General features: G+C 45.7%; 1 protein-coding gene across 1 annotated transcript; it reads right to left on the bottom strand.

The window, feature by feature from the left end:
* Positions 1–609: 609 nt before the first annotated feature.
* Positions 610–1,653, bottom strand: LOC100284936 (polygalacturonase inhibitor 1). Its single transcript, NM_001157831.2, has one exon. It carries the CDS (start codon positions 1,588–1,590, stop codon positions 736–738), a length of 855 nt encoding a protein of 284 aa, NP_001151303.1. The 5' UTR covers positions 1,591–1,653; the 3' UTR covers positions 610–735.
* Positions 1,654–14,656: the final 13,003 nt, after the last annotated feature.

Raw genomic sequence — 14,656 nt, 5'->3', positions numbered from 1 at the left:
TCGCGGGGTTGCTCGTCATGGACTTGGTAGTCCACTCCGCCTCGCGAGGTTGCTCGGGAGGGACTTGGTCACTCGTTCCGCCTCGCAAGTTTGCTCTACAGGGACTTGGTCGCCCGCTCCGCCTCACCAGGTTGCTCGGCAGGGATTTGGTCGCCCGCTTCACCTCGCGAGTTTGCTCGGCAGGGATTTGGTTGTCCGCTCCGCCTCACGAGTTTGCTCGGCAAAGACTTGGTCTACCGCTCCGCTTGGCAAGTTTGCTTGGGAGAGGCTTGGTTGTCCGCTTTGCCTCGCGAGTTTGTTCGTCATGGACTTGGTCGATGGGCTGCTTTTGAAGAGTCTCTTGTGCTTTCTTTGGGCGCCCTGTTCATGGGTGGCTAGGTGCCCAACAATTAGATATACTCAACAGTGGATGGGCAATTCGTTTCATCAGCCATATCTTCTACGACAATGGCGTCCCACCTAACTATCTCAAACCTTACTGGATGTGTAGTTCCACACTGAGGGCTCGCTGACTAAAAAGTTTTAGCCACACTAACAATTGCCACTTGCCAGCTGCATGCATGGGGTGAATAAGCAGAAGTGTTCATAGGAGTACAATTACATATAGATGCCACAGGATATCTTAATAATGGCTCGCTTCAAGATTACAAAACGTTCGAGTACAGCAGCACGGAGGATCATTATTCCAATAATAAAGCTATTATACTAGTATGAATGTACTGTTCCGGCCTTCTTCTAATAAGCGCACGGCGGGAGCGGGCGGCCGCAGAGGCACTTGTTGCCAGCGAAGTGCTTGGCCCCGAACCGGTGCGTGTACCGCCCCTGCGGTATGGGCCCGCACAGCTGGTTGTAGCTGACGTCGAACGCCAGCCACTTCCTCTCCGCCGCGGCGGCCGGGATGCTCCCGTACACCATGTTGTGGTCGATCTCCAGGATGTCCATCGCCTCCGGCAGCTCCACGCGGCCGAGGTCGAACCTGAACCGGTTGCGCGACAGGGACAGCGCGTTCAGCGGCTTCTCGGCGCCGAACAGCGCCGACGCGTCGCCCGTGAGCTGGTTGTCCGAGAGCTCCACGTCGCCGAACGCCGCGCCGGCGAAGGCGGCCGGGATCGGCCCCGTGAGGCGGTTGCCGACGAGGAGGAGGTTGAAGACGGTCGCCGTGGGCGGGATGGCGCCCGAGAGCCGGTTGCCGTCGAGGCGGAGGAAGGTGAGGTCCGGCAGCGCGCGCGGGCCCAGGAACGCCGGGATGCTGCCGTACAGCTGGTTGTAGGCCAGGTTGACGCTCTGCAGCGCGGTGAGGTTGGCGATGGCGGCCGGGACCGGCGCCGAGATGTTGAGCGCGAAGACGGTCAGGTCGGTGACGCGGCCGGTGGTGGCGTTGCAGGAGATGCCCTCCCAGGAGCAGCAGGCCACGGTGGAGTTCCAGCCGGAGAGCGCCAGTGGGTTGCCCAGCGCCGACTTCACGGCAAGCAAGGCTGCCTTGTCGGACTTGTCGCAGAGGGCGCCGTCGGTGCGCGCCAGGGTCGCCAGGACTGATACGGCCACGAGCACTGTCGCCGTCACGGCTTCGCGGCGATTCTTGAGCTGCATGGTCGATGGCGCCGCGATCTCGAATCGAAGCTGCTCCTTTTGTTTTCTGGGCTTCTTGTTTTTGGAACTTTGGAGGGCAACGAAGCTACGTAGTTGTAGGGATGGAGCTAGCTGTACATAGTGGACCGGTCTGAATGATGAATCGTGGACCACTGGTCATTTTCCGGCGGGATGGCAGTATGGCACAACATGCTTCTTTGTAAGGCCTGCACACATTTGTCATGTTTAAGACCATGTTCATCTCCTCGGCCTCAAAGGCAAGTTTATAGTAAAGGGTTTTTCAGATACATATCGTTATGAAAATCGAGTATTCTAAAGATGTCATTATTATTCGTGATACCTGATGGTTGCCATTATTCAACCAAAAAATTGGTTCATGCCTATTATCTACGTTTTGCGCATACAAGACTCTCTGAGAAGATGGAAATGCCCTTATTGGCTTCCTTCTACCTCACATCTTCTCCATCGCACGGTCATATCGATCTACTCTAATCTTCCCCTCTCTTCAAGCAGAAACAGTGGCCCTGATGATGGGCGTCAAACTGGGGAGTGCCACGGGGATCGCCTCCTCATAGGCAACCGCCGCCGTTGACCACATGTGCTCTGGTCGCAACGACGCCACGCGACTGCCAACGTCTCTGGCCATGCCCTGCTCCTGTGTCGTGACCGCCGCCTCGTGTACCAGATACACACCCAAGCGTGTCGTCGTGCCTTGACCAAATCCAACCCATCCTCGCTTGCTCCCTCTTCGCTTCTACACCGACTGTGAGGACTAGAACAATGCCACCAGGGTGTTCGACGAAATATCGCGCCCATACGTCGTGTCCTACACCGCCATGATATGCGCCTCCTCCACACGGAGGACTGCCATGTGGTGCTCTACTCTACCCGTGCATGCTCCCCCTTTCCGTGCACACCTCCAAGTTGCTTGCCACTTGCACCTCCATGCGCTTGCACCGCCATGACATCTAGCTCCATGCACTACTCCTCTACTGGGTTGACCCCGATGGTGACCCCTCCATCGGGGGGTCGCCTCCCCGCGCCCACCAGCAGCTCAGCGTCAGCTCAGACTCGAGCACAGTGGGGTGGACGTGGAACACACTTAATGGGTAGGGAGAAGAGCAGCGAGGAAGAAGGGTAAAATGGGCAATACTAATGTACAATATACACGTGAGCGTAGATATTGATGAAAGGAAAATGTGCCATTAGGCCATTTCTTATTGTTTTGGCGATTAAATAATCAACACGCCACTTTGAACTATCACTCTTTATATGAGAATGAGCACAGGTGGAGTAAAAGCAAATTGGAGACAATAAGTCCAAATGTGTTGAATTAGAAGGTTAAAAGTTCAACTCTGGATAAAGCTACTAAAATATGAGGTTTAAGTACTCGAATAAGTTACACATACATAATACTATGTTTCTTGTATCTTTGCTTTGGCTGCTAACTCTTTTGTGCAAGAAAAGTGGCTTTTGGACTTAGTTATAGACACATTGGAAATCCTGGAGAAAAATGAATGAAAGAGGTATGATCCCAACACTTAATAAGTTGTTTTAGTTGCTAACTATGTTTATCTAAGTGTTAGAGAACCTTTCAAGAAGAGCCAAAAGAAGTTGGAGAAGTTTGGCTCAAAAGAGTCAAACTTGGGCCAATCTGGGACCCACCAGAATGTTTGGTGATACGTACAACCGAAGACGCTGGTCTTGAGAATTTTAATTATAAAATTTACCAAACAGTGAAAAGTGCACTGTCCGATGCACCGGACATCAACTCCAACGGCTCTCTCCGCAGGCGGGTGCCAACCGCTAACGACTAGCTAACGTGGCAGCTGTCCAGTGGCGCACTGGACTGTCCGGTGCCACGCTGGAAAAGGAAGTCGACCAATAAAATCATCGTCGACCGTTGCTGGCCAGATTTTTAGTGGCGCATCGGACTGTCCGGTGAGCCCACAGACAGGGAAGTTTTCCAGCATCCTTGTGGAGAAGACAACGACTCCTAGGCTTCTTGGTGCTATAAAAGGAGCCTCCAAGCGGCCTCTCCTAGCACCCGAGCGTCTCAAGTGCACACTACAACTCCGAGACTCTGAAACCACACTGTTCAGTGATTTGAGAGAGATTTGAGCATGATTTCTGAGGTGTAACTCTGTCATTTTGATCTTGCGCTCTTGTCTTTAATTTGTGTGTGTGTTGCTGTGTTGTGGTCTTGTGTGCGTGTTCTTACTCCCTCCTTGCTCTGATTTTGATTGTGATCATTTTGTGTAAGGCATGAGAGACTTCAACTTGTGAAGATTTCTCACAAACATGATAAAGATATAAGGACGAATATCATGGGACTCAAGTTTGATCTTTGGATCACTTGAGAGAGGTTGAGTGCAACCATTGATCGAAGGAGTTCGCCACAACATGGAGGTAGGCTTTGGTCGAACCATGGGAAAATCGATGTGTCCATTTTCCACTTTACTTTACTCGGATTTTTGTTCTCCTTTAGTACTAAGCTTCACTTGTGATATTCCTCCTAGTTTAATACACATCTCAAGAGAGTAATCAAGTGAAGAGTCTGTTTTTCTCTCCTATTCTCATACAAACTTGGTTTTAGTTTACACTAGTACCTTTTATAGACCAAATTTGTGTTGTTAAACAAATTTTTTATTGAATAATGGCAACCACCAGGTATCACGAACTATAATAACATCTTTAGAATACTCGATTTGATTTTCATAATGGCTTATATCTGAAAAACCCTATAACAAATGTGACCTACAAATAGATATTGACTAAACTTACGGTGTGAAAAAACTTGGCGAAGTGACGTATAAAGAAGAGCTACTGCATATAGAACTGAAATAAAAATTTCCACTAGTAAAAAAGCTCTATATCTATGGTGAGGTATAATTTTTATAGGCAGTTTTGGTTGTCTAGCGCTAACAAAAATAAATGGCCACCCCGACTCAAGAACGATAGGTGGAAACACTTTTCCACCGGTGGTTTTCTTAGAAAAAACGCTAGTAGAAATCGTGCATTTCTATAAGCGGTTATCTTAAAAAACCACCAGTAGAAATCATATTTGTTCTAGTAGTTCTTTAAAAAAATCGTCAGTACAATATATTTCTACTAGTGGTTTTCTTAAGGAACCGACAGTACAAATATGATTTCTATTGATGGTTCTTAAAGAAAACCACATGTGGAAATCATTTGAAATCAATTTTTTGAGTTTTTCAAATGACCCCGTATGAAAAAACTCCAAAATAAAAGTTGTAGATCTCTAAAAGTTATGAAACTTTGAAGTTGATAATTTTTTCATTTGAAATCATTTGAGCTATCAAAATTGCATCTGAATTTTACAAATTTAAAATGCAAATTTTGCAAACGACCTCGATGGAAAAAGTATCGAAATAAATGTTATAGAACTTAAAATGTTATTCAACTTTGTAGTTGGTAACTTTTTCGTTTGAATTCATTTATAGCCTCAAACAATCAATTTATACTTGATTTATTCTTATACGTGGACAACAAAACTGTAATCTAAACAAAAGTGAGTGATAAATAGAGTGGTAGAGCAGGCTACATGCGAGTGAGGTTGATTCGAGTGAATGAGACGGTCGAGTGGGGACTCCACAATAAAAATAGTTTTTTGTTGTTTTTAAAACCCAATTTATACTTTCTAGAAAATATATGTACTCGCGGTTTCTTAGTCAACCGCCAGTGAAAACCAATTTGTATTGGCGGTTTTCAATCGAATTTTCGCTGCAAAAACCAGCGGTAAACCACCCAAAACCGCTCATATGAACCGATTTTTTATATTTTAAAGAAAAAAATAAAATGTGACATGGTTCATTTGTAATTTGTTCAATTCACGTTGCATAGTAAATACTAATTTATCCACACAACATGTGTTCAACAAAATAACATACAACATACATATGCAACCACAAACAAATACAAGTTCTTTTAGAGTTCTCCCATGAGGCCACGACACATATGTTGACTTGTTTCACAATACTCATGTATTCAGCTTGAGTCATAGTGATAGTACTCAGGCATGTTGAAAGGATCGTGATATGGGCCCATTCCGTAGACATAGTGCTATACAAAAGATATGAGATACATTAGCAAGAAAAAATAACGACAAATAAATACTTATCGACGAAGCAAAATAACACACCGGTCTTTACATGTGCAGGAGCATGGATAACACCATAGAATGGTTGAACACATGTGTCCTATGGTCCTAGTGGATACATATTTAACAAATTTGAATATGGCGGTGGAGGGGTAACTTCTCCATACCCATACATGATCGATGGTGGTACTTCATTCGGTAGTTCTCGACTCGGTTGCCATTGTCATGCAGAGGGTTGAAGATTGGGTCGTGTCCAGGCGGATAGTTAGAACTAGAGTTACTTGAGCTATGAATTTCATCTTGGACAGGAAATAAAACCGAATGACGTCGACCTCTTATTGTCTCCTGCTGTGAATGAGGTGCATCATGGTAAGGATCTTGTATGCCATGGGTGAATTGACTTGCTCTAGTGGGCATACACATTTAATAATAACTAATCCATAAACTATTGAACATTTACATTTAACAATAACTAAACTAAAAGTCGCCTAGAGGGGGGTGAATAGGCGGAATCTGAAAATTATAAACTTAAGCACAACTACAAGCCAGGGTTAGCGTTAGAAATATAATCGAGTCCAAAAGAGAGAGCGAAAATAAATCACAAGCAAATGAAGAGTGAGACACAGTGATTTGTTTTACCGAGGTTCGGTTCTTGCAAACCTACTCCCCGTTGAGGTGGTCACAAAGACCGGGTCTCTTTCAACCTTTTCCCTCTCTCAAACGGTCACCTAGACCGAGTGAGCTTCTCTTCTCAATCACTTGGGACACTAAGTCCCCACAAGGACCACCACACAATTGGTGTCTATTGCCTTGATTACAATTGAGTTGGAAACAAGAAACGAAGAAGAAGAAAAGCGATCCAAGCGCAAGAACTCAAAAGAACACAAATATCACTCTCTCGCTAGTCACTATTTGATTGGAATGATCTTTGGACTTGGGAGAGGATTTGATCTCTTTGTTTGTGTCTTGGAGTGAAGTCTAGAGCTCTTGTATTGAATGCAATGGCTGAAAACTTGGATGCCTTGAATGAGTGGTGGTTGGGGGTATTTATAGTCCCAACCACCAAAGTGGTCGTTGGGAGGGGCTGCTGTCGTATGGCGCACCGGACAGTCCGGTGCGCCACCGGACACTGTCCGGTGCGCCAGCCACGTCACCCAACCGTTAGGGTTCAACCGTTGGAGTTCTGACAAGTGGGCCACCGGACAGTCCGGTGGTGCACCGGATAGGTCCTGTTCACTGTCCGGTGCGTCTTCTGGTGCCTGCTCTGACTTCTGCGCGCGCAGGCGCGCACTATTTACTTTTACTGTTCCTTTGCAGACGACCGTTGGCGCGAAGTAGCCGTTGCTCCGCTGACACACCGAACAGTCCGGTGTTACACCGGACAGTCCAGTGAATTATAGCGGAACGGCTTCCCCAAATTCTCGAAGCTGGCAAGTTCAGAGTCGTTCCTCCCTGGTGCACCGGACACTGTCCGGTGGTGCACCGGACAGTTCGGTGCGCCAGACCAAGGCTGCCTTCGGTTTAACTTTGCTTTTTTTATTTGAACCCTTTCTTGGACTTTGTATTGGTTTGTTGTGAACCTTTGGCACCTGTAGAACTCATAATCTAGAGCAAACTAGTTAGTCCAATTGTTTGTGTTGGGCAATTCAACCACCGAAATTCATATGGGAAAAGGTTTGACCCTATTTCCCTTTCAATCTCCCCCTTTTTGGTGATTGATGCCAACACAAACCAAAGCAAATATAAAAGTGCAGAATTGAACTAGTTTGCATAAGGTAAGTGCAAAGATTGCTTGGAGTGAAACCAATAAAATTATTTTAATAGATATGCATGGATTGTTTTCTTCTTATTTAAAATTTTGGACCACATTTGCACCACTAGTTTTGTTTTTGCAAATCCTTTGTAAAATTATTTTCGAAACATTTTGCAAATAGTCAAAGGTGTATGAATAAGATTGAAAGAAGCATTTTCAAGATTTGAAATTTTCTCCCCCTGTTTCACATGCTTTTCCTTTGACTTAAACAAAACTCTCCCTCAATGAAATTCTCCTCTTAGTGTTCAAGAGGGTTTTACAAATTTTTGAAGATACTCCCCCTTTTTGAACACAATAAGATACTAATTTGAAAACTTTATTTTAAAATTTAGTGGTGGTGCGGTCCTTTTGCTTTGGGCTCATACTTTCTCCCCCTTTGGCATGAATCGCCAAAAACGGATACTTGTGAGTGAAATACAAGCCGTTTGACTTTCTCCCCAATGGCAAACAAATAGATATGAGTGAAGATTATACCAAAGTGGAGAATAATGCGGAATACCGGCAAATTACCAATGGAGTTGAGTGGAAGCGTCGTCTTTTGCCGAATACTCCATTTCCCTTTCAATTCTATGACTAAGCATGGGAATACACTTGAAAACACATTAGTCATAGACATAAAAGAGATATGATCAAAGGTATATAAATAAGCTATGTGTGCAAAGAATCAATCAAAATTCCTAGAATCAAGAATATTTAGCTCATTCCTAAGTTTGGTAAAGGTTTTCTCATCTAAAGGCTTGGTAAAGATATCGGCCAATTGATCTTTGGTGTTTATATAGGCTATCTAGATATCCCCCCTTTGTTGGTGATCTCTCAAAAAGTGATACCGAATGGCTATGTGCTTAGTGCGGCTGTGTTCAACGGGATTATCCGCCATGCGGATTGCACTCTCATTATCACATAGGAGAGGGACTTTGCTAAATTTGTAGCCATAGTCCCTAAGGGTTTGCCTCATCCAAAGCAATTGCGCGCAAGAATGGCCTGTGGCAATGTACTCGGCTTCGGCGGTAGAAAGAGCGACTGAGTTTTGTTTCTTTGAAGCCCAAGACACCAGGGATCTCCCCAGAAACTGACAAGTCCCTGATGTGCTCTTCCTATCAATTTTACACCCTGCCCAATCAGCATCAGAATAACCTAATAAATCGAAAGAGGATCCCTTGGGGTACCAAAGACCAAACTTAGGTGTATGAACTAAATATCTCAAGATTCTCTTCACGGCCCTAAGGTGAACTTCCTTAGGGTCGGCTTGAAATCTTGCACACATGCATACAGAAAAGCATAATGTTCGGTCGAGATGCACATAAATAGAGTAAGGATCCTATCATCGATCGGTATACCTTTTGATCTACGGATTTACCTCCCGTGTCGAGGTCGAGATGCCCATTGGTTCCTATGGGTGTCTTGATGGGCTTGGCATCCTTCATTCCAAACTTGGTGAGTATGTCTTGAATGTACTTTGTTTGGCTGATGAAGGTGCCCTCTTGGAGTTGCTTCACTTGAAATCCTAGAAAATACTTCAACTTCCCCATCATAGACATCTCGAATTTTTGAATCATGATCCTACTAAACTCTTCACAAATAGATTTGTTAGTAGACCCAAATATCATATCATCAACATAAATTTGGCATACAAACAAATCATTTTCAATTGTCTTAGTAAAGAGAGTAGGATCGGCCTTGCCGACTTTGAAGCCATTAGTGATAAGAAAATCTCTTAGGCATTCATACCATGCTCTTGGGGCTTGCTTGAGCCCATAAAGCGCCTTAGAGAGTTTATACACATGGTTAGGGTACTCACTATCTTCAAAGCCGGGATGTTGCTCAACATAGACCTCTTCCTTGATTGGTCCATTGAGGAAGGCACTCTTCACGTCCATTTGGTAAAGCTTAAAGCCATGGTAAGTAGCATAGGCAAGTAATATACGAATTGACTCAAGCCTAGCTACGGGTGCATAGGTTTCACCAAAATCCAAACCTTCGACTTGTGAATACTCCTTGGCCACAAGTCGGGCTTTGTTCCTTGTCACCACACCATGCTCATCTTGTTTGTTGCGGAAGACCCACTTGGTTCCTACAACATTTTGGTTAGGACATGGAACCAAATGCCATACCTCATTCCTCATGAAATTGTTGAGCTCCTCTTGCATCGCCAGCACCCAATCCGAATCTTGAAGTGCTCCCTCTACCCTGTGTGGCTCAATAGAGGAAACAAAAGAGTAATGTTCACAAAAATGAGCAACACGAGATCGAGTGGTTACCCCCTTATGAATATCGCTGAGGATGGTGTTCACGGGGTGATCTCGTTGGATTGCTTGGTGGACTCTTGGGTGTGGCGGCCTTTGCTCTTGTTCATCTTCCTTGTCTTGATTCAGAGCATCTCCCCCTTGATCATGGTCCTCCTCTTGAGGTGGATCATCTTCTTGATCTTCATTTTCATCCTCTTGAGCTTGATCCTTATCTTGGGTTGGTGGAGATGCTTGCATGGAAGATGGTTGATCTTGTGCTTGTGGAGGCTCTTGAGAGCACCTAGAGGGGGGTGAATAGGTGATCCTGTAACACTTCAAAATCTTAAGCCACAAAACTTGGTTAATCGTTAGCACAATAATTGCCAAGTGGCTAGATCGGAATCCTCAACAAAACACAATAACCAACAAGGATCAATCACAGAGATGACACGGTGGTTATCCCGTGGTTCGGCCAAGACCAATGCTTGCCTACTCCACGTTGTGGCGTCCCAGCGGACGAGGGTTGCAATCAACCCCTCTCAAGCGGTCCAAAGACCCACTTGAATACCATGATGTTTTGCTTTGCTTATCTTTATCCCACTCGCGAGGAATCTCCACAAATTGGAGTCTCTCGCCCTTACACTTAAAGTTCACAAAGAAGCACGGAGTAAGGGAGGGAAGCAACACACACAAATCCACAGCAAAATGCGCACACACACGGCCAAGAATCGAGCTCTAAAGACTATCTCAAAGTTCTCACTAGAACGGAGCTCGAATCACTGAAAATGACAAACGAATGCGCAAAGACTGAGTGTGGATGATCAAGAATGCTCTAAGGTTGCTTGGTGTACTCCTCCATGCGCCTAGGGGTCCCTTTTATAGCCCCAAGGCAGCTAGGAGCCGTTGAGAACAAATCTGGAAGGCCATCCTTGCCTTCTGTCGTCAGGCGCACCGGACAGTCCGGTGCCCGATTTCCTTCCTTAATTGGCGAAGCCGACCGTTGGCAGACTTGGAGCCGTTGGCGCACCGAACATGTCCGGTGCACACCGGACAGTCCGGTGCCCCCTTCTAGCCGTTGGCTCGGCCACGTGTCCCGCGCAGATCGCGCGGCCGACCGTTGGCCCGGCCGACCGTTGGCTCACCGGACAGTCCGGTGCACACCGGACAGTCCGGTGAATTTTAGCCGTACGCTGTCGGCGAACTCCCGAGAGCGGCCACTTCACGCCGAGTCAGCCTGGCGCACCGGACACTGTCCGGTGCACCACCGGACAGTCCGGTGCTCCAGACCGAACAGCCTTTTGGCTGTACACAGCCAACTTTTCTCTGACTCAATTTCTCCTGTTTCAAGCACTTAGACACAATACATTAGTCCTCAAAACAATGTACTAAGGCTTAGAAACATACCTTTACTCTTGATTTGCACTTTGTCCATCCATGGGTATAGATTCACATTTAAGCACTTGTGTTGGCACTCAATCACCAAAATACTTAGAAATGGCCCAAGGGCACATTTCCCTTTCAATCTCCCCCTTTTTGGTGATTTATGCCAACACAACATAAAGCAACTAGAACAAGTGCAATATCACTTCAAATAAAACTCAAATTTATTTTGATTTAATTTTGGCATATATGGATCATCCTTTGCCACCACTTGGTTTGTTTTTGCAAATCAACCTCAAATCTCTATCTCTAAGTCAAACACACATGTTGAAGCATAAAGAGAGTCATTCCAAAAGAGATTGATCAAAGATTTCAAAAACTCCCCCTATTTCCCATAATCAACACTTCTCCCCACAAGAGGCCAACTTTTGACAAAAGAGACAATGCAGACAATGCAAGAGTTTTGACAAACCAAAAGCTCTATTCTACTATTTTCAAAGTTTCTCAAGTGGTAGCTGATCCATCTATTGCTTTGGCCTTTATTTTCTCCCCCTTTGGCATCAAGCACCAAAACGGGATCAATCTTGGCCCTTTAACCCCATTGCCTCACCAAATTCTTCAATTAAGAGCAAATAGGCAATAAGAGTTTGAAGATGAACTTGGAATAGTTACTCTTTTCATCGGAGTGCAGTGGAAGTCTTGTATGGTCCAAGTCCACCTTTTCCTTTCAATCCTCCTTTGAGGCTAAAACAACCAAACTCAAGCATATAGTTAGTCTCAAAGGGTCAAGTTGTAGCAGAACTCCCCCTAAATATGTGCATCACTTACACAAGGACTTGTGAGGTCCGGGGAATGTTTGTACAACTTGAGCACCACAATAAGCAACAAAATGCAGAATGAACATGATCAAAGGCATAAACACATGTATGCTACAATTCAATCCAAGTTCCGCGAATCTAAGACATTTAGCTCACTACGCAACCTGCAAAAGGTCTTCTCATCTAGAGGCTTGGTAAAGATATCGGCTAGCTGGTTCTCGGTGCTAACATGAAACACTTCGATATCTCCCTTTTGCTGGTGGTCTCTCAAAAAGTGATGCCGGATGTCAATGTGCTTTGTGCGGCTGTGTTCAACAGGATTTTCCGCCATGCGGATAGCACTCTCATTGTCACATAGGAGTGGGACTTTGCTTAGATTGTAGCCAAAGTCCCGGAGGGTTTGCCTCATCCAAAGTAGTTGCGCGCAACACTGTCCTGCGGCAACATACTCGGCCTCAGCGGTGGATAGGGCAACGGAAGTTTGTTTCTTAGAGTTCCACGACACCAGGGACCTTCCTAAGAATTGGCACGTCCCCGATGTACTCTTCCTATCGACCTTACATCCAGCATAGTCGGAATCTGAGTATCCAACCAAGTCAAAGGTAGACCCCTTTGGATACCAGAGCCCGAAGCAAGGCGTAGCAACCAAATATCTAAGAATTCGCTTCACCGCCACTAAGTGACACTCCTTAGGATCGGATTGAAATCTAGCACACATGCATACGCTAAGCATAATATCCGGTCTACTAGCACATAAATAAAGTAAAGACCCTATCATTGACCGGTATGCTTTTTGATCAACGGACTTACCTCCTTTGTTGAGGTCGGTGTGTCCGTCGGTCCCCATCGGAGTCTTTGCGGGCTTGGCGTCCTTCATCCCAAACCGCTTTAGCAGATCTTGCGTGTACTTCGTTTGGGAGATGAAGGTGCCGTCCTTGAGTTGCTTCACTTGGAACCCAAGGAAGTAGTTCAACTCGCCCATCATCGACATCTCGAATTTCTGCGTCATCACCCTGCTAAACTCTTCACAAGACTTTTGGTTAGTAGAACCAAATATTATGTCATCGACATAAATTTGGCACACAAACAAATCACCATCACATGTCTTTGTAAAAAGAGTTGGATCAGCTTTCCTAACCTTGAAAGCATTAGCAATTAGAAAGTCTCTAAGACATTCATACCATGCTCTTGGGGCTTGCTTAAGTCCATAGAGCGCCTTAGAGAGCTTACACACGTGGTCGGGGTACCGTTCATCCTCGAAGCCAGGGGGTTGCTCCATGTACACCTCCTCCTTGATCGGCCCATTGAGGAAAGCGCTCTTCACATCCATTTGGTACAACCTAAAAGAATGGTGAGCGGCATATGCTAGCAAGATACGAATGGACTCTAGCCTAGCCACAGGAGCAAAAGTCTCCTCAAAGTCTAAACCTGCGACTTGGGCATAACCTTTTGCCACAAGTCGAGCCTTGTTCCTTGTCACCACTCCGTGCTCGTCTTGTTTGTTGCGAAACACCCACTTGGTTCCCACAACATTTTGCTTAGGACGAGGCACCAGTGTCCAAACTTCATTGCGCTTGAAGTTGTTGAGTTCTTCCTGCATGGCCAACACCCAGTCCGGATCTAGCAAGGCCTCTTCTACCCTGAAAGGCTCAATAGAAGAGACAAAGGAGTAATGCTCACAAAAATTAACTAATCGAGATCGAGTAGTTACTCCCTTGCTAATATCACCCAAAATTTGGTCGACGGGATGATCCCTTTGAATCATCGCTCGAACTTGGGTCGGAGGTGCCAGTTGCGCTTCTTCCTCCATCACTTGATCATCTTGTGCTCCCCCTTGATCAAGCGCCTCCACTTGAGGTACCTGTTCGTCATCTTCGGTTGGGGGATGCACCATAGTTGAGGAAGAAGGTTGATCTCGTTCATCTTGTTCCTGTGGCCGAACTTCTCCAATCGCCATGGTTCGTATAGCGGCTGTCGGAACATCTTCTTCATCTACATCATCACAATCAACAACTTGCTCTCTTGGAGAGCCATTAGTCTCATCAAATACAACGTCGCTAGAGACTTCAACCAAACCCGATGATTTGTTGAAGACTCTATACGCCTTTGTATTTGAGTCATAACCTAACAAAAACCCTTCTACAGCTTTGGGAGCAAATTTAGAATTTCTACCCTTCTTCACTAGAATGTAGCACTTGCTCCCAAATACACGAAAGTAAGATACATTGGGTTTGTTACCGGTTAGTAGCTCATACGAAGTCTTCTTGAGGAGGCGATGAAGGTAGACCCTGTTGATGGCGTGGCAAGCCGTGTTCACGGCTTCCGACCAAAAACGCTCGGGGGTCTTGAATTCTCCAAGCATCGTCCTCGCCATGTCGATTAGCGTCCTGTTCTTCCTTTCTACCACACCATTTTGCTGTGGTGTGTAGGGAGCGGAGAACTCATGCTTGATCCCTTCCTCCTCAAGGAACTCTTCCACTTGAAAGTTCTTGAACTCGGACCCGTTATCGCTCCTTATCTTCTTCACCTTGAGCTCAAACTCATTTTGAGCTCTCCTGAGGAAGCGCTTGAGGGTCCCTTGGGTTTCAGACTTATCCTGCACAAAGAACACCCAAGTGAAGCGGGAAAAGTCATCAACAATAACTAAACCATACTTACTTCCTCCTATGCTTAGATAGGCGACAGGTCCGAAGAGGTCCATATGCAGCAG

This window comes from Zea mays, chromosome 1, assembly GCF_902167145.1.
Source record: "Zea mays cultivar B73 chromosome 1, Zm-B73-REFERENCE-NAM-5.0, whole genome shotgun sequence".
Lineage (NCBI taxonomy): Eukaryota > Viridiplantae > Streptophyta > Magnoliopsida > Poales > Poaceae > Zea > Zea mays.
The sequence above is the reverse complement of the archived record's forward strand: the minus strand, read 5'-3'. Positions and strand labels throughout refer to the sequence as shown.